The sequence below is a fragment of the Brachionichthys hirsutus genome, chromosome 5 (assembly GCF_040956055.1).
Source record: "Brachionichthys hirsutus isolate HB-005 chromosome 5, CSIRO-AGI_Bhir_v1, whole genome shotgun sequence".
Lineage (NCBI taxonomy): Eukaryota > Metazoa > Chordata > Actinopteri > Lophiiformes > Brachionichthyidae > Brachionichthys > Brachionichthys hirsutus.
Window position 1 is genome coordinate 12,727,074 of NC_090901.1, and position 27,906 is coordinate 12,754,979.

At 43.2% G+C, this 27,906-nt stretch overlaps 3 protein-coding genes across 3 annotated transcripts; 1 reads left to right on the plus strand and 2 right to left on the minus strand.

The window, feature by feature from the left end:
* Positions 1–413: 413 nt before the first annotated feature.
* Positions 414–5,290, minus strand: LOC137893549 (olfactomedin-like). The gene is made up of 5 exons (XM_068738958.1): positions 5,252–5,290; positions 4,990–5,148; positions 3,685–3,897; positions 2,914–3,046; positions 414–1,819 (listed from the first exon to the last, which is right to left on the minus strand). The coding sequence occupies exons 1-5, from the start codon at positions 5,288–5,290 to the stop codon at positions 972–974; spliced, it is 1,392 nt and encodes a 463-aa protein (XP_068595059.1). The 3' UTR covers positions 414–971.
* A 1,845-nt stretch (positions 5,291–7,135) lies between these two features.
* LOC137894192 (olfactomedin-4-like) lies at positions 7,136–10,668 on the plus strand. Its single transcript, XM_068739671.1, has 7 exons — positions 7,136–7,189; positions 7,287–7,409; positions 7,485–7,703; positions 8,288–8,444; positions 8,635–8,862; positions 9,084–9,252; positions 9,773–10,668. Exons 1-7 carry the CDS (start codon positions 7,136–7,138, stop codon positions 10,206–10,208), a joined length of 1,386 nt encoding a protein of 461 aa, XP_068595772.1. The 3' UTR covers positions 10,209–10,668.
* A 4,027-nt stretch (positions 10,669–14,695) lies between these two features.
* Positions 14,696–24,664, minus strand: ndrg4 (NDRG family member 4). Its single transcript, XM_068739593.1, has 15 exons — positions 24,644–24,664; positions 22,734–22,839; positions 20,527–20,647; positions 20,320–20,382; positions 19,759–19,819; positions 19,584–19,670; positions 19,421–19,477; positions 19,059–19,162; positions 18,918–18,974; positions 18,129–18,180; positions 17,093–17,140; positions 16,333–16,368; positions 16,207–16,258; positions 15,999–16,037; positions 14,696–14,853 (listed from the first exon to the last, which is right to left on the minus strand). Exons 1-15 carry the CDS (start codon positions 24,662–24,664, stop codon positions 14,696–14,698), a joined length of 1,062 nt encoding a protein of 353 aa, XP_068595694.1.
* Positions 24,665–27,906: the final 3,242 nt, after the last annotated feature.

Genomic DNA, 27,906 nt, shown 5'->3' on the forward strand with positions numbered 1-27,906 from the left:
CTCACATGACACTCGTGTCTCAGGTTGCCGACCCCTGGTATAGGCCAGTTATACTACACATATGTAATTACTCACAACTCTCCAGACAAATTGATGTTTAGAATTCATGGATCTATTCATCCATCCATTTTCTTGCAGGCAGCCTCAGTCTACAGCTGCTCTATCCACCTTGTGGGTCAAGGGTCTGTGTGAGCCTATTCCAGCTGACTACGGGCGAGAGGTGGGGTACACCCCGGATGAGACGCCAGCTCACCATGGAGCCACACGAAACACAAAACACACGCACATCTATGGACAATTTTCACAAAGACCTAGAAACACACACATTTTCCATCTGCTTTCTAGCGTCTGTCCTGCTGTCCAACAGTATGTGATATTTGACATGACATTTTATTATATTTTTTATTTTGGCAAGAAGGTCTCAATATTTCTTCTTTGAGGGAATCCTGGTGGATATTTTCAAAGAAATAACAAAGTTTAACATGAAGTACATACAGTAGAAACAACCTACACAATGGATAGAAGAAACAGAGAAGCAAACAGGTTTTACAAAATGGAAAATTTAAATTGATCAATATTTCAAGTTGCACATCACTTTTTGCACTGGAAAATTAAGCATATCTATTTAATAAAAATAAAAATAAAAATGTCTAAAATTATTAAAACAGATCCTCCATGACAAAAGAAACTGCTTGCACCGCCACGGCCAACAACACAATGACATTTTCTATTAGAAAGAATTGTTACATATTCTATTATATAAATTGATAACTTTTTTTTTTTTAAATATCGTGTTGCTTATCGCAAATATTTGCTGAAACAGCATTCTGATCCAATGTGCCGTCCTTGTCCGCTAGATATGAAGTAGTCGTTGAGCCTGTCCTTTACCTTTGTTCCATCTCATAGCTAACTTCTTTCTGAATACGTCTGTCCTCGGAATAGTAACAGAAAACCGGCGCTCTAGCTTTAGCTCAGAAGCTGACCTCATAGGCCAGTAGGTAGCCATCATTGTACATGTGGAGCTGTTTGTTGGTGGGGTTGTAGCTCAGACTGGCCACGCCTTTAGCTACCTTCTCCAGTGGCAGTGCTAGTGAGTTGTCTTCTTTGCCCGTTGACGTGTCAAAGGCATAGAACACCTCCTCGCGAAGTTCATCCACGTAGCGAGTGGCGTACATCACGCCACACACCATGAACGCGTTGCTCACCGCCTTCTTGAACAGTCTCGTCTCCCACGTCTGTGAGACGTTGAGTGTTTCAGCTTCACTGTCCCACACAAGCCGGCTCACCACTAGGTTTCCATGGTTTCCAAGAGTGGCATAAAGGACCCAAAGTCCTGTCTCATCTGCCTCCACGTCAATATCGCTATTGGCACGGCAGTCGTAGTAACAATAGGGAAACTTGTTGTTGAAGCCCACGCCGGACCCTGGGATAGTTGCCCGTTTGACAGAGTTACTCTTCAGGTCGTAGCGGCAGACGTCTGCGGAACGGTAGCAGTGGTAGTACAGCGCTTCACCATAGAGAACAGCACTGGGACCCTCGATGCTGTTCGCGTGAATTTGGGATGGAGCAAAGGTGAAGTCCTTGTGGTTGGCAGAAGCCATGAAGTCTTCATAGGTTTGGTACACGCGCAGAGTGTTGCCCCAGATGTGGCTTTTTACAAGAGGCTGAACCCAGTAGCCGTTCTGCAGCTCCTCACCATCCATCTGCGCCTGTTTGCCCCATGAACCAGAGATGGTGCTCTTACCGTGGGGACTGATCTTAGTTATAACGGGCTCGCTGATGTTGGCGATGAGGCCCTTGAGACAATGCCTGTCACGACCTGCAAACAGAAAGAGTCGAAAGAGCCTGAATATCAGGAATTGTACGCCACAGTCCACAACGGTGCCCTCGATGGAGGTATTTACGTGACTTCAGTCTTGTCAACATGTTCCATTTAAAAAAAACTCCCACTTGAAGATAAATGTTCAAGTTTTGATGTTGAACGCTCAAAGAGAGTATATAAGGATGAATATATTTTGGGTCAATTTCTAGAATTTTGAATAAACTATTTGCTTTCCTTTTCATATTTGATTTGATGTTGCATACTTTTTGAGGTACAGTTTTGGATTTAGAAAATTGTAGTTTTAGAAAATTTTAGTTTTAAAAAATGACTGTTGGCCATTCTTCTGGTGGGGATGATGTAGTATTCAGTGACAAGGGTGTGGTATAATAAGTGACAACATGATAAAGAAGGCTGAGAGATAGTGAAGTGAGAGAATATCAGCTAAAAATAAAATCATTATAAAATAAAAACCCAAATAAACAGCAACATATGTTTGTCCGCCTGTAATTAAAGTTGTGAACTGAAGTTGTGTATGTTCATCAGTTTGTATCCTGATCTGCTCTTTTCTTCTACTTGGTTGAAACAGCGCCATATACCGGTGGTTAATGTTTCTACACCTTTTCTGTATAACAATGTGCGATGGTAAGATGTAAAATAAACCGTTCTTTTCAAGAGATCTGTCTGTCTTTTAGATAAAGGCTTGAGTTGTCAGGATAATTAATGAATTAATTTGTATTTTAATTTTGTATTATCTATCCACACAGCTCCCCCATTCCAGCAGAATCCGTGAATTGCTCTTTTTCTAGCAGGTGTAACTTTCACATTGCAGATGTTTTTTTAAAGAAGGAATTAAGATTCAAATTCTAATGATACATGCTTTTAAACTGTTTTTTTTGTTTTTGTTTTCAAACTTAATTATTATGGCCTTTCAATGATTTATTTCTTCCTGTCATGGAAACTACAGCATGTGCATGAGCAACATTGTTTCTTCTGCTGGAGATAATGGATGTTTGAAGCATACAGGTTTGCTTGACAGTTCTGCTAATGAATGAGCGAGAGCTGCTTGACTCGGATGTCCATGGAAAACCCACCTCTGAAGTCTTTGGGGATTGATCTGCAGGACTCAGCGCTGTTCTTCAGGTAGCGTAGTTTCTCTTTGACAGTCTTCATGTTGATGGTGTCGGACATTTGCATCCTTTCCACATCTCTACGCAATTTAACCACCTAACACACACACACACAGTAAACATAAATGTGTAAAACAACTAGGGCTGCATGATACATGTACGTTTTAATCTTATAGTCAATACTTAGCAACTTCAAGAAATGAGGAATGATGTAACTAATGATCCCAATCAGAGTATTCTTGTATTTTTCATTAAAATAAAAACATGAACGCCATTATTGGTGCTAATCTCAAAGTGTAGTAAAGACATTCTAAACATACATGATGTGTTGCCTCTTTTTTCTGCCTGTCCAATATGTTGGACAGGCAGAAATACTGGCAAAACGTATTGTAATTGTCTATTTGTTAACATAGTTTGAGCCAAAAATGGCCGTAATCGGAAACCTTTAAATGCAACGTCAACAATGTCAAGTAACTTCTGTTTCTTCTTGTCATTGTGTTCCTTCTCCTGAAATATGTCTAAATTCCAGCGATGTCGGCTTTCTGCTTATGACCTGGCAGTACAAACACAATAAAGGAAACTACTGTGCCGTCAATCAGCTGTAGTAGTTCTTAATGCAACATCTCAGTTTCCCCGTTTGGATCTGGTGGCGTTTGACCTCATGTCCGTTTTGCAGGCTGCAGCTGAACCATTTCTGGAGGCACACAAGAGACGTCGTTGCATGTTCTGCTGTACCTCCTTGGAAAGCTTCTGTGTCTGTACGTTGTTCAGCTGGATATTGATGGCTGTGGCATCGGCTTCCAGCTGACTTAGCTCCTGGCCCAGCAGGCGCAGAGACAAAGCCGTATACAAGCCCTGGTGGTGCAAGTACCGGTAAGGCTGCAGTCGGGCTGTGATATTCTGAATCACATGCTGGAACTGAGGAAGCAGCTGATTGGACAAGAACACCTGCAACAAACACAAACAGAATCGCTCCATAACTCGACACCTTATCGGGATCGTTCCATCTTTTGTCTCATTCTGATACATTGTGTGATGTATCGTCTAGGAGTCACATGACATGCAAGTCAGGTGAGCTGAGCATTCAGTCGCTTAATAATCTCATAATAATCTTAATAAGCTTTTGGTTGGCTGTTTTTTGTTTTGTTTTGTTTTTTTGCCTGTTTGTTAGGATGATTACAAAAAAATTGCTGGATGGATCTTGATGGGGGGGAAAATATCTAAAGGTGTTTTTCGGTCTAATTTAGATCCCATTACATTTTGAGAGCGATCCGGATACCCGTCTGGATACAAAAAAGGAACAACGATCTTCACTAAACAAAGTAACTAAATGGGCTGAGCTGCTGGAGAACATTCTAGATACATTCATAGTGTTTCTGACTTGTTACTTTATACTTAACTGCATAGAGGCTGCTTTTAACTAAGACACTATATAATAATATTGTCAAAATATTCACAATCTGCACCAGTAAACAACAGAAGCTCTTATGTGAAAGTAAAAACCAAAGGTTGATCATATGAACGTCGAATTTTAGCACTTACATTGCAGAGTATTTTTATGAAAAAGAGACAGAGAGCAAGAGAGAGAGAAAGAGGGAGACAGAGAAAGAAAAGAGAGAGAGAAATGCCAGATTGCCTGCAATATGTGTTCAGCACATTGAAAAAAATATCATCATGATAATTTTACGCTTCATCAGTTCAACCCATCAAATTTGGAAAAGTCATGAAATATTAAGTAAAAAGAAAAACAAGTGAACTATTATTTTCTTGAATGATAAACATTCAAATTGACTCCAAGGATAACAGGGGGGTTAAGGAAACTTTGTTTGGATCTAGATCTAGATCTAGACATCAATAACAAACCGAAAACATTCATATCTGTCAAAACAAAATCATCTCATATTTCCAGCTCTAGGATTTTAAAATATGGAGCAGTTTGCAGTGGTCAGGATTTACTCCTCAGGCTATCGTACAGCCATAGACTCTCTGGACTGCACGAGATGCAGTCTGCATTAAGATCCACGCAAGCTGAGCTCTCACCTGTTCTTGCAGGCCGTCTAAAGACACTCCACACGTCTGGATCTGCTGCTGCACGGCCTCGTACTCCACGACGGGGAACGACCACCGGCTGAAGTCCACCGGGCACACACACGAGCCGTTCTTCCTCAGGCCCGACACACGCTGAGCCTGGCTTTCACCCTGCAGTCACATGTGTCACAATGATGCATAAATGCCAGTTTAGGGCCCTGAAAGACAACATCTTCCTCTGTTAACTTTAATTTAGACGTGAAATGCGACTCACTGGTGGCAGCAGCAGCAGCAGCGAGAGCAGCAGCAACATGTTCACAACTGTTGATGCGACCGTCAGAAGCCGTTAGCACTGAAATCGCTGCTCTTCCTCTTATCTTTTCGGATTGAACCAGGAACTTCAAACTCACACTTTCCTGTTTCTCATCACCAGAGAGTCACCGCAGGACTTTAAAAAAAGAGAAAAGGATATGAAACCCTAAGGTCAATGTTTCACACCACTGTTGGAGTTTCCAACATTAATACATGCGACACACGTTTCACACTCACAAATATTGCACAAATACAAAATAACTAGAGTAATACTGCATAATGCAAACTGCTGAATGAGGACGTTCTAATATCATTAGGGCACAAGTAGCTCTGACTCAATATTTTATTAAATGAATGCATCGCCTGGACTTACCTTTATGGTGTCTGATTAATTCACCCTTATGGAACCTTCATAGCAGCCGTCAAAATGGGCTTTAGGCTTTATGCTGCTTCACATACAATGTCAGCGTCGCTGAGCAGAGATGGGGCTGATGATTCATGACTGACACACTAAAATTAATCACATGTAGTATTGTTGCTAAGGGGCTAGTTTTTCTCTGACGCTGCCAAATAACGCATCAGTATTGAATGTTACAAACAGTGTGTAAAGCCTGAATGACGGCCATCAGGTTACCCCCCCCCAAAAAAAAGCATTTAACTTAGTGATTACAAGCAGCTACTCAGGATCCCTCACCAAAGGTGAAGACACAAAGAAGGGAGTGTGCTTGTGAAATAAGTGGAAGTGGGAGTTCAGCTTCACCTCCACATTTCCACATCAAGTTTCTGGGTATGTCTCAACTCTGTTCTTTTTAGCAGCTGGGCGCGGCTTCCTCTCGCCGTCCTTTCTGCCACCCCGGCAGCGCAACCCGAAGGTTGATTTGTTCAAAAGCCTCAGGGTTTTAAACAAACCAGTTCAACTCAATTAGTCCACAGGTCGTCAGTTTTTCTTTGGACTTTATCAGCGTGTGTGTGTGTGTGGGGGGGGGGGGGGGGGGGGGGGGTGTTAGGGTTAGGGGGTCAAAGTTGTTTGATCAAAGGAAAGAATTGATGCTATCTTGTGTGAAACTTCTTTCTTTTTGTTTTGGTTAATTTGAAAAGCACTATATAAATAATGATTGATTCATTGATTGACTGATTGGCAGCACAGTGGTGTAGTGGTGTAGTGGTTAGCGGTGTCAGCTCACAGCAAGAATGTACCGGGTACGAATCCTATCAGTGCTGAGTTTGTTTATTTTCCCCATGCCTCCCCATGTCGTTTTCTCTGGTTTCCTCCCACCTCCAAAAACATGCAATTTAGGTGAACTGATTACTGCAAATTGTCCATCGAGTATGAGTGAGTGTTTGTGTGTGGCCCTGTGATAAGCTGGTGACTCATCCAGGGTGTACATATGTGCTCTCACCCCTAGGCAGCTGGGATATGCTTCAGCAACTCCCGTTACCCACAAAGCCACTGCAGAAGTGACGATTATATATGGATGATCAATGAATTCACGAGTGTTTGATCTGCCTCCTCTGGCGTTAAATCGAACTCCATATGTCTCATTATCAGCCCTAAATAATTGCACACTTCACCACCATGCTCTTCTAATGATTATGCAATGTCCAACAGGAACATTTTAATGTCAAAATATTTTTTTAAATGGTCTTTTTTCTTTTTTTTTTAGGTGGGAAATTCTGAAGCAGCTGCAACCCTGACCACAAGGAGGAAGTGAGGAAATCCAGAGGGAAGCATGACTCATCACAATTTCACTCCCAGGCCAGAGTTCACTATGCAGAAGCTGCTGCGACACTCAGACTGAGATCGTCTTCAAGGACGCCTTCGCTCCTCTCTGCTCTCTGATCCGCCATGATGCTGTGTGTGATCGTTCCTCTGTGGGCTCTGCTCAGCATCACTCAACAGGTAAGAAAACATTAGGTGCTACATATACCTTTCATCATTGGCATCTAGTCTGTACTTTAATTTTTTTTAATGATTTGTTTAATAATCATAATTTTAGGCACCTTCACAAGATACGTGTGTGTGTGAGTTTGAGAATTCAGAGACGATATTCCCACATGACAAACTCAGCACAGCGGAGGACGACGCGTCAACGTGCAACAGCGACGTCACCCCGCAGCAGGTAACTCGCCGCAATAAAGACGACTAAATAAAGCATAAAGCATCTTTAACATGCTATAGTTCCTGCTCTCTGCAGACTCTAGAGCTGGAAATTCTCCTGCTTGGTTTGAAGCGTCGTCTGCCTCAGCTGGAGGCAGACGTGTCAATCCTGGAGAAGGAGGACGACGGAGATCTTTATGGAGTTCTCAGCCTGCGTGTGGCGGAGAATGAGCTGCTGGAGATCACGCAGCTCTTCAACAGGCTCAACAGCACCTCCCTCCGATACCAGCGTCTAACTGAGGGCACCACCAAACAGGTAAAGACAAAGAAACAGCTGTGTGCAAGGGTTAGATTTACTTTGTGCATTTTAATCAAATATGGAACAACTGATATGGTCTTATTTAACCCTATCCTAAAATATTATATGTCAAATTAATACCCTGCTTAATTCTGCAGCCCAGAGAGTCAGGGTGTGCACGTCTGCACTCGAAAGACATGTTAGGAGCGACAATGGATAACGTGGAATATTTACAACAGTGTGTAAACTCATTAACACAAGCCCTTTATTGCCAGATGTATCATATTTGATTTTTTTTTTCCAAAAGCTGATAGATACAAGTCAACACTTGCATGCATCTGCATTTTCCACGATTTTCTTTTCATATTTTGGAAAAGTTACATAAATTAGAGCACTTATATAAAAAGCTATATTTCTTTTGACAAATTTGTCAAAAGGTTTCATTAAGACCTTAGTTTGTGTTCTGACGATTACTTCATGTTGCAGGCTTTAAAAGGTCAAATGAAACGCTTGAAATAGACTGTGGCTCAAAATGGTACGTTGCAAACAGCTGTAAAGGATAAGTGATGAAAAAGAAACTGTGTGTTCCTGTTGTCTCTTAGCTGGAAGACCTGAGGGCGGAGATGGAGGAGATGGCGATGTTCGACACCTTGCAGGTGGTGAAGAGGCAACAAGACAATCAGCGTTTGAGGAGAGACCTGGACCAGTGCGAGCACGGCCTCCAGCCCAGCATCCATCCCACTCGACCTCCTGTACGCGGTACGTCCAGAGGTCACGCTGGAGCTGTGTGTGTTTCTACAAGAAGCAACCAAGGTTCTGGTTAGACAGGCTAATGTTTACGTCGGAGGAGTCCATTTCTGATCAGTGATCCACAACAGAAACATTTTTTTAAAAAATCTTACTGGTCTACATTTGTAATATTTCTCTCCTTATCTCATCTCTTCACAAGCCGACTGTCCCCATGGACATTTCATGAACGTGAGTGGGCCCAGGGTCTACACAGCGGGGGAATACCCTGGCTCCTACATGTACGGCGCCTGGGGTCGGGACCCCAAACCAGAGGTGGGGAAGGAGAACTGGCACTGGGTCGTAATGTTGACCTCCGGGAACAAATTCTCCAACTTTGTCCGCCGTTACACCAGCCTCAGCTCTCTCATCATTGGGAAGAGCGTTCCAGGTAATCAAACATTTCCACACACACAATGAATTAAATATTATTCTAGTTACACAAGTAATCACATGTACAGGTAAAAACTAAAAACAAATAAACATACGCCGCTGACCAATGACAAGTACATTTGAGAGTTATGGTTAATTCTTTAATGAAAGAAATTGAAGAATATAACCGAAAAGAATACTTTTTTTTTCATTATCACATTTTCGGTCTCTTTCCTGCAGGTAATGTCCAGATCCACGCTGCTAATCCAACCACCAACACCATCCAAGGCCCAAATGCGGTGCTGTACGGCGAAGCCTTGTACTACAACTGTTACAACCAAGATGCCGTTTGTCGATTCAACCTCACGGCCAAGACTGTAACCAACCTCAAGCTCCCTAAAGGCACCAGGTACAACGCTTCAGGGCTCCTCGTGCTGCTAATGCCAAAATGAATTCCCTGCTTCTAGTAAAGCAGCATTTTAATGTGAAGGCTGAGATAGAAAAGGAGGCCTGATTGTGTGTACAGAGTATTTATGATACACACTTATAGAGCTTCTGAGTTATGCCTCAGAAACTAAACAAACCCCAACCCTCCTCTTCATCATTGCGATGAATACTGACATATTTGCACAACATGCTATCCCAAAAGATTAACTTCCTGATTCTCTTTTTCTGTTAACGCCCCCCCCCCCCCCCAGACATTTCCACTAATGTCCCTACTTTGATTAGTTGTAACTCAACCCCCCCCTCCTACTAAGTACTGATGTGATGGATTTCAGGTTTCCAGCCATCGACGTGCATCATCACAGATCAGATTTACACGCCGCTGAACACAACACTGCTTCTTTTCCTGCCCCCATTCATTTATGGCTTTCACTAATTGATGCCATCGTATTGATGTCAGTACATTTTTATTCTTCTGTTTTTAGGTATAACTCAAAGAGTAACTTCTGCCACATTGATGAATGCTACCACTTCACCGACTTGGACCTTCTGACAGATGAGTCCGGCGTCTGGGTGGTCTATACCACCCCTCAGAACTTTGGCAACCTCGTGCTGTCGAAGATAGAGGACGGCAAAGCACTGGAGCTCGGCCGAACATGGCGCACCTCAGTTTACAAGCAGGGGGTGACCAACACGTTTATGGTATGTGGCGTGCTTTACGCAACTCGATATGTGGACAAGACCACGGAGGAGATCTTCTATTCGTTCGACACCATGACGGGTGTGGAGAGGTTCGACATCGGTGTCTTCATCAACAAGATGGCTCCCAACATTTACTCCCTGAACTACAGCCCGGCAGACCAGATGCTGCACGCCTACGCTAACGCCAACATGGTGTCTTATAAGGTTTTGTTTTCGTGAAAGGGAAAACGCCTTCCATAAAAAGCTTCAGATGAGGACTTCACCAAAAGATGATCAGCAGCACAGACAAAGATAAATAAAGGCTGGCCCAAACAGCCGTGGTTAAATTTGTGAAGTAAATTCGGTTCCACGTGTATTTGAATCATATAGAGTGTGAAACAGCCATGTTGATGTCGGCCCACTCCCTTCCCCAGACGATAGCTTTCATAGCCTAGTTTTTATTCGTTAAGCTGAACTACGCCTGTGGTTGAAAAGATGCCAGTGAAACCTAAGACTTCATGGAGATTTTAGAATTCCACCATAAAAGAGGGGGATTAACTCACATTGATCCTTTCTTCAGTTAATAAATCACTTACAGATCTGTTTGGGGAAGTGCTGAGAAAAAAAAGTTAATTTTACTTCATTATTATAATGTTTCTGCCTCAGTTGCTGGAGTGTTTTCATATTAAAGGTCCCATATTATACACCTTTTCCACAAGTTAACGCAGTTCTCAGACACTTCTATGAAATATCTGTCCCAGTCTTTGGTCAAAATAGCAAACAGATGCTGCAAGACAGCGTCCGCCATCTCTGTCTCGACCGCTCTGCCAGAAACGCTCTAAACCCGGAAGCAAAAATACATTCATAGCAAGCAGGCGTGCAGCAGCGCTACCATGGTAACTGTGAGGTTTTTTGGCAATTTTCAGCGGAACATTGTCACAAAAATAAATAACGGATAACGGCGGGTCTCACCCGAGGGAGACCCGCGACCCTACGGAGGAAGTTCATTTGAGTCGCTTGTCCCCGCGACCTTGTCCTTTCGGTCACTACCCAAAGCCCGTGACCACAGGTGAGGGTAGGAACGGAGACCGACCGGTAAATGAAGAGCTTCGCCTTTCGGCTCAGCTTCCTCGTCACCATGACTGCGAAGAGAGAGCTGAAACAGCGACATGCACGCACATCTTGTGCACGTTCGCCCGGCTTGACGTCAAGCCGAGAGCGATTTCTTCCAGATGCGTTTCAGTAGGTGATTACAGACAGACGCAAACTACAAAGGTTTATTTTGCTGTTATTGGTGTAGAAACTTGGGAAAAGTGAGTTTTTCATAATATAGGACCTTTAAATGTCTTTTGTAGAAAGTTTCACATTAATGTCACACTGGACAAAATTGCTGGTATTATTTAGAGAACACAAATCTGCATAGATGCTTTATAGATGTTCAGACCTTCCTGCCACAGTTTATCCACAATACTGACATCGTAAAAGATAAATACAAACATACAAGTAGTATATGAAGTATTTTATATTGACTTCTAAACCCACTCACATGAGGATGGAATGACATCTGTCTCCATCTGATGGCCTGGAAGTAGAAAATGGTTCACTCAAAAAACGGCTCACCTGACTCATCAAGTTCTGACAGGAAGTCTTTATTTGTTACTTGACCAGTACACAGACAGAGGAGAGTTTACTTTGTATATATTTACATAATATATTTCAATTTTACATCACACATCTGACAACAAAGCAGGTAAGAGTTGTTCTACTAATGTGAATTGAAACAAACTCACATGGAATATTCCCACAATATGAAACACTCCAAATGAGAGAGAACACAATTATTGCTCAATACAAATCAGTAATAATGGCAGTAACAAGAATGGTAGTAGTACACATGAACTAGTAATCTACCAAGAGGAGGCTACAACCTTAAAAAAAAAGAAGGGAGCAGAATTATATTGACGATTTCTTCACAACACAGCGGTGCTCGAGCGTTCGGTAGGGTAACCCACTCTACAAATAAAATGTATCTACAAAGTGCAAGGAGAAACACAAGGTCTATCCAAACTGATCCAGCGCCAGTTTACCGAGGTCTTTCAAAAAACGCTCCTGAACTACTCATAGACCTTGAAGGGGAACAGGAATTCATAGTGGGGTGGGGGTGGGGGGGTTCTGAGAGATGTAGGTTGACGATACTGTTCACCACACCAAAAAGGGAAAAGAATACATTCAGGAGCCCCCCTAGGCAGTTTGTGTAGAAGTGGTGTAGGAGGGAACGAATGTGTAGATGGGAGAACGTAGCTTCGAGAAAACGCACACGAGCGTCATCAAATTCACCCACGAGGATCTGAGGCGGTCTTTTATCGTCTTCTCTTTATCTCTCCCAATCTAATAATCTCTTTCGAACAGGCAGCTCCACAACTTTGACATAAACACATTATTTTTCATGAACATTCACGCTCACAATCTCTCTCTGTGTTTTATAGTACTATCATCCATGGATCCACTTGGGCCCCCCCTGGAGCTCAGACACAACTAACACTACCAACATTTTAAAAGTGACTTCAGCTGATAGCCCTTGAGGGTGCGACTGGGTTTGCCTGTGAGAGCCGGGGCACCTTGTGAATCTTTTTTTTTTCTTTTTTTTAGGTGGCTGGGAGGTTGTCCTACATTCTGAACTTGGTGCCCAAATGGCTCCAAAAAAGCCCCGCCCCTTACAGGCCACCTCCGGAAAGCGCACGCCGTAGCGATTGGAAGCTATTTCCCTTCGGATAAGGGAAGCAAAGGGTAAAACTGGAAACAGGAGAGGGTGACGATAGTACGAGAACACACTAACGGCCGAGCCAAAAAAAAAAACAAGGGACCCCCCCCCATCTCCGACTGACAAGGTGGTCCAGCATTCCAGCAGAAAGCAGCACACAGCATCGCTAAGTCAAAACCTATACTCATGCTTTATCAACAAGATTACGTTTACGCAGTGAATCAAAACACACACTGACCACCTCACGACTTCCATCTTGTGTGTGCGATCTTTATTTGTTCTGTCTTTGGCTTAGTCCCCTTTACAGCCCACAGTGCCTCCATATGAAATGTTTGAAGCTGTGTCTGTACGAGTGTGTGTGTGTGTGTGTGTGTGTGTGTGTGTGTGTGTGCGTGCGCGTGTGGTAGCTTTGGTATATCCACAAAGGGGCAGAGCGTTGTGAGGGCAAGCTGAGAGTTCTTTGGCGGTAGGGAGTCGGGTCAGCCTGGTCCTGCCTCGGTGCCCCCCCCCCCCCCCCGGCCTGATTTGGTTTGAGTCAGAGTGTGATTGTCATTTTTGGAGACGGAAAAGAGCCGACTACGGCCAGAACCACATCCATGCACCGGAGGTACAGACTGATGGTGTATCAAGGCTCTATCTAACTCACCACGAGTAATGAAGAATGCCCTATCGATAGACACTACTCAGATACTAGAATACTCTAATTACACTCGCATGCATGTACATCACTACTAAATACCCTATATTCATGCACTGGATTGTCTCTGAAATGTGTGATGATGCACAGCTAAAAGCTGCACTGATACTCCAAAGGGAAGTACTGCAGTTACTGCAGTTTCAGGCCTCTACAATAAGCGCATACTGACTATTCAGCTCATAACAGCGGAGCAGCTATAGTGTTACTAAGCAGCTAAATCGTTCTGCTGTTATAACAACATTATATATATATATTATATTAGTCTTCAGCACACTGATCAAGAGCATCACAGTGCATCACCTTGCTGCTGCACTGCATCATATATTCATAGCAGTCATTTGAAGGTCATTTGATGGCTAAAAAATCAAGAGTGGATTCAGTCATAAGGTTGCTTCTAATTTGGTCATTTCATTGATATGAAAGTCGAGCAGTTGTGCTCGCGAATGGAGCCTGGGCTTATTTTCCTGTTTGCAGTAAGAGTTTATGGACTCCAGCTTTGCATCTCAAAAACTAACATTTAAAGACGTGCGTGATGGATTTTAACGGCTGACTGAAGAAGCCGGCTTGATGCTAATTTATCCTTCCACATCAAGCCCACCCTCCGTCTGTGCCTGCCGACACTTTGAGTATGTTGCTGATGAGAACGCTCCTGCTCTAAGAACTACAGATACTCTCGGCTACAATAAGCTGTGTTCCGCTGTCTGTGGAATTCTGGACACACCCCCCCTCTTGACGCGCACCTGTCACTCATGGAGAGAAACAATCACACCAGAGAGAGACGTCCAACGTTGCTTCACTGTTTGCAGGATCCTGATGCTAAATACTCCTGTCGTTCTGCTGAACCCAAAAAGTTCTGCTTCTCAGCTAAATCCTGCACTTTCACTGTCTGACAGAATTTCAAAACACAATATCTGCAGCAGCTCATTATCACATATTGCTCTGCGAGTGTGTGAGTGTGTGTGTGTGTGTTTTGTGGGGGGCTGTAGGCTATAAATGTTCAGGCAAAGAATAAAGAGACACCGCAAACACAAGAATGACACTTAGAGAAGCGAAACAGTTGCCTATCTCTTTAAGTGACGGGTGACAGGCGTGGTGAGAGGTTTTTAGTAGTATTACATATGGGACAGAGGGAAGAAGACGGCAGACAAAGAGACCAGGAGGAGACAGACGAAGGAAGAGAGTTCATGAACTTCACCCATCATTCCTTACCGCCTCTCTCTTTCACCCCTCTACCCCCCCTCCCCCCTCTCTGCAGGGCTGGCTGGCTTCTTAGCAAGACACCTCCATGGTGTGAGTGACCGCGCCGCCGACCCCCTCGACGCTATCAGAATGGGTGCAGGCCCGGGAGCGGGACCCATCCATGGAGCTGGCACTGGTCAGGGAGGCTGTCCTGGAGCGAACCAGGCGGGTCATACTGGCAGAGGGCACTGGGATAATGGGGGGGGGGGGGGGGGGGGAATTCAGCATGAGGTTATGTCGGAAAAACTGTGCGTTCAATTGATGTTGGGAAGATGTAGGGACGCCATGCTAATGAGGAAGGATACTCGTTTTTTTTTGTAGCTGGTGAGAAACGATTGTTGAGCGGCTCAAACAAGCCAGCGGTTGCTCATGACTGCCGTCTGCCCAGAGGCACAGCACCGTGCACGGAAACAAAGCCGACATCCGAGCTCCCCTCCAAGAGCAGAGCGTCGTCGTGATGGAACTGAACTAAATCATTCATTGTGCGTTGGCTGAATTTTCATATTTCTATTGACTGCCTCTCGACTTGAGACAGAGTCCTCAAATTATATAATATTATTGTTTTTCAACATTTAGTGGTTAAAAATTACATTCTGACTGTTACCTGGCAGCTTTTTTTCTTTTTTTGTAGGTGACGGATAGTGATAAAATTTGTTATCTCAGTAGAATTCTGTTTTTGGCAACTTAGACATGCAATTATATTTATCATATTATGGTCCTGCTGTTGTTCCTCAGCACACAGAACAATACTGTTGTCACATTTCAGGTGAATAGGAATCAGTCCTCCACGAAATGCTTCACTAAATTCACCAGCTAGTCACTATGGTGGTACGAGAGTTTAAAATATTCAGTAGAAACCCTGAGGATAATTCGAGTGTTAGCCTGTAGTCATTTAGCAGCTTGTTGTTTTACTTATCTTCAGTTCCCATTTCATTCTAGGACCTGCATGAAGTGTTCTGTCGACCATTTACCTATTGCAATCTACACTGCTAGAGACGAGGTCATCTGTTAGAAACTTTGCTCAAGTCTAGTTGGAGGCCATGCAAAGATCAGTACTGCAAATGCAATGGCAAAGGAATGAAGGGAAGAGAAAGTGAGGACAGTATATTTTTCCTAATAAGGAAAAATTATTTTTTGGGGTAAAATAAAGATGGGTTTTAATGTCCTTGGAATTAAATAATAATAATAATAGAAATGACAGCAAACGTAAAAGTAATTTCCACAGCCCAAAAATACTGTGTTCATCACAAAATCGAATTAAATGAAAGTTTAAAAGGCCAAAGTTGGCAGGGCAGCAAGTAGAGGTCAGAGGTGAACAGGGATGAGGAAGTACCTGGCCCTCCACTCAACCTCCGATCCTTCACATAAGCGACTGAGAGAACGGGGCAAGGGAGACAGAGTGCAAGATTAACACATGGCCCCCCCACCCCCGCATTAAACACATCATCTGAAACAGTGCCGCTGAATTAAATGGTTGCAAGAAATCTTAGCAAAGACACAAATCCAAAATGTGACACTGTGTATTTTGAGTGGATACTTACTGTAGCCCATTCCCTGCAGGAAGTACTTGAACGCTTCTGTCAACTTGCCAGGCTGGAAACCAACACGTCAGTGAGCTGAGGGTGTCAATTACGGACAGCGCATTTGCAGTCTATTCGGATTCTTACCTGCGTGAGCTGAGGAAGTCCACCGGAGTCAGCCATCTAACGCAAGAGGAAAGGAGCGGTCAACCAGTTGGCGACACAGGCAGAGGAACGGGAGCTTTATAGCTACTACTAACGTTTTAACTGTAGCCAAGGCGAAAGCTAAAATGTATTCAAATAATTTCCTCTAAACGTCCGTGGTGAATCACCTGCGCCGAGTAATCTTCCGCAACTCCATGCGCCTCCATCTCACCGATATTGTCAAAACCCGAGAAGTAAAGCAAACTAATTCGGAGCTTGCTATCATTCCGGGTGGATTAATAAACTCTTTGAGTGCCATTCATATCTAAAGACGTTTTTATATTCACTGTCAACCCTGACATTTAAATCTGCCTCCCTTCAATGGCCAATAACTGGTAGGAACAAACAAATTATTCTGATGGAAGAAGAGACTTTAAATCATTCATTTGGAAGGTTCGGTGTGTGCATGGTCACAGGAAAGAAAATTCTGTGGGGCTTGGAAAAGCGGGAAAAATGCGCGAAAACTGGGGCACTCGGCATAGAGCGGAGCTGAAATTGACTGGGACTCAATGAGTTAACCAAAGAACTCCAACTCCGACCACTACGCCATTGTACACATGTGCTGGAGCCGGGAATTAAACCGCCAACCTCTCGATCACAGGACGAACACCTGCGCCCCAATATTATATATATAATAAATAATATTATATTATATTATAATATATTGCATATACCAAGTGCTGATTGAAGTTGTGGACTTTACCTTCAGGAAGGTGGTGTTGGTCGGGTCCAGTTTGGAGTTGCACTCAACCTTAATGACAAAAAACAGCAAGTTGAACAGAAAAAGCCAAAATGGACACATCAAAAAAACACAAAAAAGGAAAAACAAAACTTCATGTCGAGCTAAAAGTGATCTCCTGAGAGTCTCGTGTTTGCATGGAGACTTTATCCCTCCATGTTTGTGTGAGTGACCCAGATGCTGCAGTGTGCTGCAGAGATGAGTCACTCCAGCAGGCTGAGTACAGCCGCAGTGGGCGCGCGCGCGCGCACACACACACACACACACAGATAAGCACATTAAATATGGGTTGGCATTCTGCTGCTTCTTTCTGGGTTTAATCTTTAATCCTTAAAAAGCCACATTTCATATTTCACTGCCCAAACATGTTTAATTTGTAGAAAACAACAGACACATAAAACATCTCACAGTCATGTCAGTGGGGGGGTAAATGCAGCAGCCCCAACCGCTCATGTGGGGGGGATATAAAATATTAACATGACCTCCATCGGCTGCATCCAGTAAGCAGCACATGTTTCCATCCCTTGCTTCCACACACGGCTTCCCCTCCATTTCGCTCAATCTTTCTCTCTTGCACGGTGTTTTATAACAGCCCCTCCCTCCATGTACCTCAACCCCATTTCTCCACTGGACGGTGGAGTGATTTGGTTTGAATTCCAACAGGCAGCAGATTAACTGGTGCAGAAGCATAAATATCTGGGCCGCTTCAAACTAGGAAACCGTGAGACAGAGCCAAGCCATCTGGCCCCCGGAGAGAACACACACACACACACACATTTAGAATGGTTCACAAGCAGTGCAGCAGAACATTGTATGTTGTGTGTTCAGCAGGGTTGTAGAGTGTTTCTGTTTCACTGAATGACAGGAGTCACTGAGAGCGACATGCAGACTTTGAGAGGATGTGTGTGTGTGTGTGTGGGGGGGGGGGGGCTTCACACTGCCTTGAAAATATAATTCATTTCTGGTGAACAAAATCAGAAGAGAACAATGAAGGACTCACCACTCCTTCCTCAGCGGGGGCGTTGTCCCCCACCACCAGCATCACAGGACACCTGCAGGAGCATTTCAGATTTTGAAAGTGTCTGTTAATGAAATTCACCTTTTAATCTAATTTGATATAAATTTTGGGGCCTGTTAAATACAATTTTACAAATAAAAGCAAGTATTTAAATGAATTTTCCCTTAAACTGTGCGCACAAGTTTGATCGTATGTTTGTAAAATGTTTCATGGAAACTGAAGTTAATGATGATTCTATTTTTAGTTTCAGATTGTGTATCGTATTATTATTTACTACGATTCCTGCTGCTTTAAATCCCTCCTCCTAGCCGGACCATCGTGCTCCTATATTTAAGAAATGAGCGCAGCTGGTTGGATTGGGCCGCTCTTTGCGTTGAACGACAGCTTGTCCTCTTGTTTATTATTTGAATATTTTCGTTGTTGTAAATGAATCTAGAAGCCTTTCTGTTGAGGCTGATATTATTTAGCGAGTCACAAACTTCCTCCTCAGAAGACCACTCTGATGGGTTTTTTTAAAGCAAGAGTAGCCCTAACAATCCCACAAAAAATTATAATAAAATTTATATTCCCAGGAATTGGTCTTGATTTTTTTTATCGGCCTCATCACTTTCAGCATCGATATAAATCTGCTGCTTAATAAATTGATGAATTTAAACAGTTCGCTTGTAAATTCCAAACTACCAAATATTACATAATTGCTATTCTATGGAGTAAAAAGTACACACACATTTCCCAAGGTGCTCAGGTTTCATATTGTGTTTGCAGACTCACTTCAGGGTCTTGGCGTTGAGCGCCATCCCACTGCGATTCATCTCCAGGTCCCTCCGACTTGAAAACAGAACACGCCACTAGTTAAGATAAAGTGTGTGGGTTGTTTTATACGCGTCTATGTGGGTCAATTGTTTTCTCCACCTGTTGTACATGTTCCAGAAAAGCTGCAGGTTGAACTGGTTGACGTTGTTGTTGATCTGTTGTCGATAGCTCTGCACCAGCTCCGTGTTGTTCATCAGCTCCTCCTGAGAGAGACGCAGCGCAAACCAGAGCATTTGCAAAGACGCAAGAATGAGATTGTGATGGGTCAAGATGAGCCACCTTCAAATGCAAAAGTAACTCCACTTCCTCGAAATATTATATTGCATTCCAGATGACGGAGGCTTCGTGTGTAATTATAACTTCTGATTTTGTTTAAGCTTTGTTAAGCTGCACCAAAAAAAAGAAAGAAAGGAAAGAAAAGCGAGTCTAAAGTATCCAAATGTATTCCTTGACTATTTTACCTGGCTGAAAAGGTGAGGCAGCACAGTATCTGGCAGAGCGCTGGTCAGACCTGACAGCTGGGAGAAAGACGGGAGATGATCTCTGTCAGCAAACAAGGGGTGAACTCCAAAGTGTGCGTGCAAACCCACACAAGACCTCAGTCTGCAGCAGGAGACGGGATACCTTGGTGGCTGCCCAGTCAATCCAGCCTTTGCCATTGGGGTCTATGTTGAGCAGAACCAACCCCTCCACCAGGTCAGGAAAAATGAGCTGCGAGCAGAGGAAATATACGATTCGTCATGGATGCAGTTTGAATACAATAAGCACTGGGAGGAGGAGATTAATTGATGTAATTTACAGCAAACTTGGCCAGAATGTAAGCACCAGCTCCAACTCCGATCCCAACGATACTCTTGAAGCTGAAAAATACGATTATTTCATTAGAATCGGAGCTAGAAACACAAATAATGACATTCTCTTGCCAAAACCTTTGGAAGCTGCAAGTGTCTGTCGCCTATGTTACTGGCCAGATTAAAATGAGATGCTTTTGTTTTTAGTTTTTTGCAAGGAACAAATTTAACTTGATATTTCCTGCTCTGCAACCATAAAACAAAAGAAAAAGCACCACAAAGAAAAATTGTGGTTTCCACAGAGTCAGACAGCTTTCTACTGAACTAAAATCACGTGTTTTAATATGTTACAACAGTCACAGCTGCAATTTCTCTGCACCACGAAGGGGACAACTTTTAATTTCATTATTTTATGTTTATTTTGCAGCAACAAAAAAAAAGTATTTGCTTAATTTGTCTTTGCTTGTATGTGGTTAAAAAGAGGTCACGATGTCCCTGCAGGCTCTTATAAAAGCTTTAGCTTTGCCAGCTCTGCGAATGAACACGGGATTCGTTTAAGAAGCACCAACCCAAAGTGTTGCACCACAGTGGGCAGCATCCCAGCCAGCTGGTCCATAGTGGGGTACTGGTACCTGTGGAAAGAAAGAACCTCTGCTCATAATGGCTTCCAATTTCAACAAACACATATTCGCTAATCAATAATTATTAATTAATTAGTGCTTCTTTTGTCAAGTGTATGTTCGTTCATGGCCCATTATTTCTGTATTTTTTCGTACCCCTGAGGCAACTGTGACGCTCCAATCTGCTGCCCCGGTGCGTCGACATGGCAAATCACAAAGTGCTTGGTGATCTCCTGCATGTCCTCATTGTTGAAGAATGTGTTGAAGCACAGCTTGTCTGCAGGAGAGAAAAGGGGGGGGGGGGGGGAGGGGGTAAGCAGAGGTAGCATGAGGAGTGTGTCTGTTGGGGGGTGGAGGGATGGGATCGAGGCATCAAACACAAATCACACTCAGAGGACCTTGAAGGCATCTGTATAGCTGATCCCGTGCCAGAAGGAAAACTTGCAACCGTCACTCCCCCCTCCCCCCACCATTATTCATGTCTGATGACTGGCAATTTCAACGACTCTGTGAATAACTTTTCATTTAACAAATGAATAAAACAAATGGAAAACATGAAGCACAGATTCTTGCTATTGAATAAAAACATGTTTGTTTGCCCTCACATCCACGTGGAACAGATTCTTTACAGGTGAGTTCTTTCATTTTGTAATAAACATGCTTCATGCAAAACAGTTAACCTGTCCTGTGCTTGGAAGAGAGTTGCTGGTTACTTTTTATTAAACATTTTCTCCATCGAGTAACTGACTTTTCTGTAAAACACGCCCACATGACTTAGTGGACCAATCATAACGCTACGTTTTGTGGACAAATACTTTCAAGTGTAACAAATAAAAAATTATTGAAGGCTCCAGCAACTCCCCGCAAAGTGGAAGAGAATAAATTAATGAATTAATGAATATATAATTTATTGAATTCATTTTGTAATTTAAATACAATCCACTCAAAAAAAACAAGAAATAAAATAATCTGAAATATAAAAGTTAGAAGGGGAGACCCTTTGTGGCCCAATTTGAATTTACTGGATGGACGGACAAGAAAAATTCCTACTTTCTCCTCCTCATCTTTTTCACAGTGGGAGAAATAAAAAGCGATTATAAGGAACTAGAATTACACTTAAATTCTAAAGAAAATACATAATCTATTTCCTTGTCTTCTTTGGATGAAAGATGTATTTTAAGAGGGACTCGAGGATTTCTAAAATAAAATGCAGCTCTGTGTCTGGGTGAGGGACGCTAATTAAGCAGAACAATTAGCATGACAAGCAGGTCAGAGATGAAATGCATGTTCTACTTGGCTCCTGCTCACTACATGAGGAAGGAGGTGCCTCTTTCTCATGCGTTGATGCTGAATCATCAATCCGTTTTTTCTCCCACTGACTCCGCGACCCACTTTCTTCCCCTGAAAAATATTTTTCCCCCCTCTTTTAAGCCGCTTTGTTTGTCATCCCTCTACTTCCTGCGCTTTTATCTCTATTCCACTTCTTGAATCATTCCGCCTGCATTACATTTCCAATCTCTTTCTCTCCATTTGCCCCGTTTCGTCCTGTTCTTTTCCGTCGTACGCTTTTAATCAAGGACTGGCTGAACACTCTACCATCTGCTGTAAATAATCAAATAGACGATCTACCTTTTCCCTTCTTCTCCAGATTGCTTCTCTTCATCCTCATTTTCCTGCTTCTGATTATTCACCACAGCCGAGTGATTTCGTGACGGGTGCTGAAAACTGATCGGCTGTTCCTCTGCCGCAGCAGCGAAGTCTGAGCTAGAATCTGGTCTACATTATGTAGGACTGCCGTCTGCTTTAATCTCTTACTTGTCCTATCGCACCGTGTTTTCTTTTTGTCTATGTTTATTGATCTTTGGGTTTAAATGTGTTGTTTTCTATTGCATTTTGTAACAATGGAAAAGTATAAAAATAATATTGAGCTATAATAAATGGAGGAGGCCCAATAAAAATGCGATAGGACAGAACCTTATTTCTGCAGAGCTGTGGATGAGACACCATCCTCTGGAGCCCCCCCCCCCCCCCCCCCCAGTAAACCAGCACTGCAGACTGCTGGCCCCGCCCCACATGCCTCTGCAGGATGGGGATGTTTGTCTGACCCACATTTCATCAATGCACTGCTCTACCTGTTTTCTATTTTTTTTTATCACAATTGAAGACAAACCTAAAAACCTAACCTAAAAAAAACCAACAACAACAACAACACATGCTAGTGGCAATGAATGCAGGCAAGAATTATAACGAGCAGAGCTTCTAACAGGTTTATAAACACCTTATAGACAAGCCTGGAACAACCGTCGTGCCGCACAGACACAAACACACACACACACACCAGCACACTTTTTCACCATACTCACGGTTCAGTCCCACATCATGGTAGGTGAGAATAGCAGGCTTGTTTCCTTTGGGTGCACCACGGATTATCACGTGAAGCATCCCATAGGGGGTCTCAATATCATGTTCCTGTGAAACACACACAAAAGCTCTGCAGCTGAAACAGATTGCAGTTCACACACAGTCATTTGTTCCACAGTGCGAGCAAAGACTCATTAATATGTCCCCAACACAGTGGGAGTGAGTCATCATTTAACAAGCCGGTTCACGGCGCCATGACCAGCTGATCCGTGCAGGATGGTTGGCTTCCCTTTACGGGACATATGCAAATATCTCCATTTGGATCTGAGTTGTTCAAATGCACAACTATTGTGCGCTGTGCTGGTGACGCCTGTTGCACGTCGACCCGTCCAAGGGAGAGCGGATCCCTCATCTGTGGTTCTAGAGTTTTTCCTTATCTGGTTCAAGGGTCTAAGGTTGGGGGTTGTTACCTTGAACAGAGGCAAATTCTCATTTGTGAATATGAGCTATACCAATAAAATTTGATTGATGGATGGACTGACTGAAACGGATAAACAGGTAAATCAACACCAAGCTAATTTCTGAAAAATAATAATAAAATAGATTAGCTCATTTGTTTTTGTTAGATTCAACACAAAGACTTGAGAAATGTGAAAGAAAAAAAAAAACACTGACGTAGAATGGAAAATGGAGGAAATGTGGGATTACAAGATAAAAAAAATGCCAAACATGGAAAGACATTTTTATGGATAAATATAATATTTTAGAATATATCTTATCTTATATAATATGATGATTCCGAGCCTGAAGCGTTCTTTTGACTCCAGATTTACGGAAGAAATTTTCCCCCTCACAGGAGTACTAGTATCTGGACTTTCTACCAGTCATTTAGAACATTTAGAACTGAAGAAGCCTCTTTGGATGAGCGGTGAAACGTCTTCAACAGAGCTCTCTGTTTGTTTTTGCTCTTCGTAAATCGTAAATCAGATAAAGATTAATGATTAATGCTCACTTTAATTGTTGGTTTACTCTAAGTGTCCCCCCCCCATGGTATTTTTATTATCGGGTATTAAATTAAAGGGCTCTAATCTCTCAGTATTTGGCTCGTTGTGTTTCTAAAATTCACATCATGACCCACTTTTTCTCAAGAGCCAGCCAAATCAAAATGGAGGCAGGAGGTGGAAGTTACTGCAAACTGGGCATTGTAGGCAGGCACGCACGCACACACACACACACACAAACACACACACACACTTTGCAGAGATTGCAATAACTACCAATGTTAAAAGAGAAATATTTTTCAAAGCCAATTGCTAAAATTCTGCATAATCCTTTGATCCCCAAGTGGCTCAATTAATCCACCCAGATTATCTCTTTATAATTTCAGCATCAACATCAATGTTATCACCAACCAGCTTTCTAAAAGCATCAGAGTTTTTTGCTCTGTCTGTTTTTCAGGGACTGGATTCTGTTGAATTCAAGGAGACCTTTCACAAACCCCGACGACCTTCAGACACCCAAAATAAGACATGCTAAATCGACGCATTTAAAGCGGAGTGTCGTTTATTTGATCTGATCAAGCTGAAGCAAAAAAACAATCTAAAATCTCAGCTACGCCACTGAAAACAGAAACACAAATCACAGTTGCCAAATGACGGTCAGTTCTTCTTTGCTCATCGTTCATCTGTTTGAAGGCATCACGTGTTTAACCGCAGAGGAATGCGGATCCACACAGTCGCAAATCGAGCGAGTTTAAGTGCGTCAGTGAGCCGGAGCAGAAGAATGACCCGTTTATTCCAAGCCGACACTGCAAGATCTCATCGTGAATAAAGAATGTAATGAGTAAAACATATTTTCTATGATCACTGCCACACTGCTGCACTTCTGCAGTGAACGTCACTAACGCACTCACCCCATCCCAGCACTCGGGCATGGCTCCACAGTGCTCTCTCAGCCAACGAGGAAGAGGATGAGGAGGAAGATGGGTGGTCGAGCAGCCAAGACCTCTCCTGTTTCGAGCTGACTACGTACTGGTGAGAGTCGATGTAGGATGGGTGGATGGTAAATGCTGCAGGCTGCTGCAGTGTCTTTGTCTGCTCTGCTCTGCTCTGCTCCCACCCAGACTCCCCTCTCAGAGCAGAAGCCCACCTCCTCCCCTCCTTCTCACACTCTACAGCCAACAAACGGGACATGGTACGTGTGAATGCTGGAGATGATTTGCTCATTTAATTCCCTCCCCTGCACAGGATTGGTCAGCGGTTTGCGTGTCGTCTGAAGGCACTGGCTCTCTCCCATCAGCACCGCTGCTCCAGCTATGATGAGTTTCTGATTCCCAGTCTGTTTTGGCCAGCGATCTTCCAGTCTTGAGGGTAAAACAAAACACCTGCCATGTATAGATTTCCAGACTTTCTTTACCCCAGACACATCCTCCGTCTCTGCCTGGCGAATCCCGAGGCGTTCCCAGACAAGCCGAGAGATAGTCTCGGTGGGACAGGGAGGTGTCCAGGAGGCATCGGAAAAAGAGGCTCCAGCTACCTGTGCTGACTCCTCTCACTGTGGAGGAGCAGCGGCTCTACTCTGAGTTCCTCCCCGGTGACTGAGCACCTCACCCTATTTCTAGGGGTGCGCCCAGCCAACCTGTGGTGGAAACTCATTTCGACTGCTTGTATCCAAGCGCTTGATGTATGCAATGAACTGGTGTTTTGTCCAGGGCGTACCCCGCCTCTTGCCCGTTGACTGCTGGGATAGGCTCCAGCTCTATTTCTCTTGCTGCTCATTGAACTCTTTATGAAGAAAGAAAGGAGGATGGTCTTTGTTCTCAAATAGCATCACCCTGTCCTTTGCATCATCCTCCCCAAATACGTCTATGTCTCTTCTCTTAGGACAACCTCTAGCCCTGTTCACTGGTAGTTCCATCCTCAACATCTTCCTTTTCCATTCACATCAACTCTGCTCGGTGCTCTATTGCTATCCCAGATAACTCCTTGGGCTCGTCTTGATTTTCGGAATTTTTTTATTTTGCTAGTAATTCTTTTCTCATCTCCAAAATCGTCGTCGTCGTCATTCATGAGGGCAGCACGTCCATCTATCAGCGCCTCAAACTCGTCCTCTGTTGCATCCTCGAAGCCCTCCCCGCCTCGGAGCTTATCCAGTCGCACTTTGAATGGCTTTAAACGCCTTGTTAAACATAAGCTTTCAGTGACAGTCAAGAACATTAACTCTGACACCTTTTGCTAGATACAGAAAATGTGTTTAAAAAGGTGCCCATTATTCCAATTACTCGTTATGCTTTGTTTAAATGCTTACTTCACAAGCAGCTACACAATAAAAGCAGCACAGCTTTTCAAATGCTGTGTTCTGTTCTGAGACCTAGAAGTGTCATGTTTAAGTGTGAAAAATGTCATTCTTTCCGACAATCGACACACGTCTGACTAAAATAAACCAGCAGAGCTGTGATTTGTGTGAAAGGCAACATGCAAAAATAATTTCACAAGTTCGTACAACATCCCTTCTTACAACATCACAAGTTATATTTTAGGCATTTATTTTAAATCTCAACTAATAAATCTGAATTTGGAAAAAAAGTTTAGGTATAAAAGCTACCATTTTAGGTTCAGTTAAAGATTGGTGAACAATATTTGCTTTCATATGAGTTGGGTTTCCTGAGTGAAAATTGTGTTTGGACACAATGGTACCCTCTGGGTTTCGATGTGTTTGGTTTGGTTAGTTTTGTAACTTCCAGGCTGGATTACTGCAACTCATTACTGTCCAGTTGCCCCAACAGCTCTATTAAACATCTTCAGCTGATCCAGAATGCAGCAGCTCGTGTTTTGACAGGAACCAGACTGAGAGAACACATTTCCCCTGTTCTGGCGTCTCTGCATTGGCTTCCTGTTAGGCCATGAATTTAATATAAAATCCTTCTGCTCACTTTAAATGCCCTCAACAGCCAGGCCCCTCCTTACCTTACAGAGCTCATTATCCCATATTTCCCCACTCGGGCCCTGCAATCCCAAAATGCAGGCCTGCTGTTGGTTGCAAACATTTTCAAGAGCAGATAGGGGGGCGGAGCTTTCAGTTATCAAGCTCCTTTATTGTGGAATCAGCTCCCTGATTCAGTTCGTGAGACAGACACCATCTCTATGTTTATGAAGAGAAGAGGTTGACAAAGGGTGAATTTAAAGAGAAAAACAACTTCACACACTCTCCTCTCGACGTTAATGTCCCCCGATATAACATTTACAAATTTTGAAGTGCCAATTAAGTCCAGTAAAGTCCAAAGTCTGGTGAAACCTTTACAGGACGAAAAAGGATGACAAAAGAGAATGCACAAAGGTATGGTCATGTCACAAGTTCTGAAGTTTGAGAAGCGATTGCTATTCATGATTATAAAATAATATATTTATTACCATTACTACTATTTACACATTTCCCTCTGGGATCAATAAATTATTCTGATTGTGACACAGGAATTTCATTGCCAGCTTGTCTTTGGCCATGGAAGTGATACATGATGAACATATGGAAATAGATGATTTTCTATCGTTACCTATATCTATATCTACATCTAGCGGCACTGGGATGAGCTGGCGTCTCGTCTAAGCCCGTCTCTCACCCAGCTGGGCTCAGCTGCAGCAGATCCATGACCTATAACCTCGGAGAAGTGGCTGAAGATGATTATGATCTTCTTGTCTTCAATAGAATGAATGAATTCATGGATTTATCTGTATCTACATCTATATCTGCCTAGATGCCTAGCTCTTCTGTCCTCTTATTGATCTCTCTCTTTGCTTACATGAGCAAGCATGTCTAGAAGACAAAAAAAAAAAAAAAGATGATTGGCAATCGACTGAGAAAACACAAACGATTTGACATTCCGATTCGTTTCGGAGGACAGATGGAGGAGGACTCCATCTCAACAGAACGGCAACACACACACACACACACACACATCACTTCATACCTTCCAATCTCCTGCCGGCATCAGCTGTTCGCAGCTCTCCTGCAGAGGAAGACAAGCAGAAAGAGAAGACAAGAAGAGCAAGATTAAAAATAGAAAAGGATCACAAACACACTGTTCACGTAGTAAAGGGTGCATCCATGGCTGGAACTGAAGCCAGCTAGTCTTTTAGAAGGGCTGCACCAGCTGAACACTGTCAGTCCATACCACACACA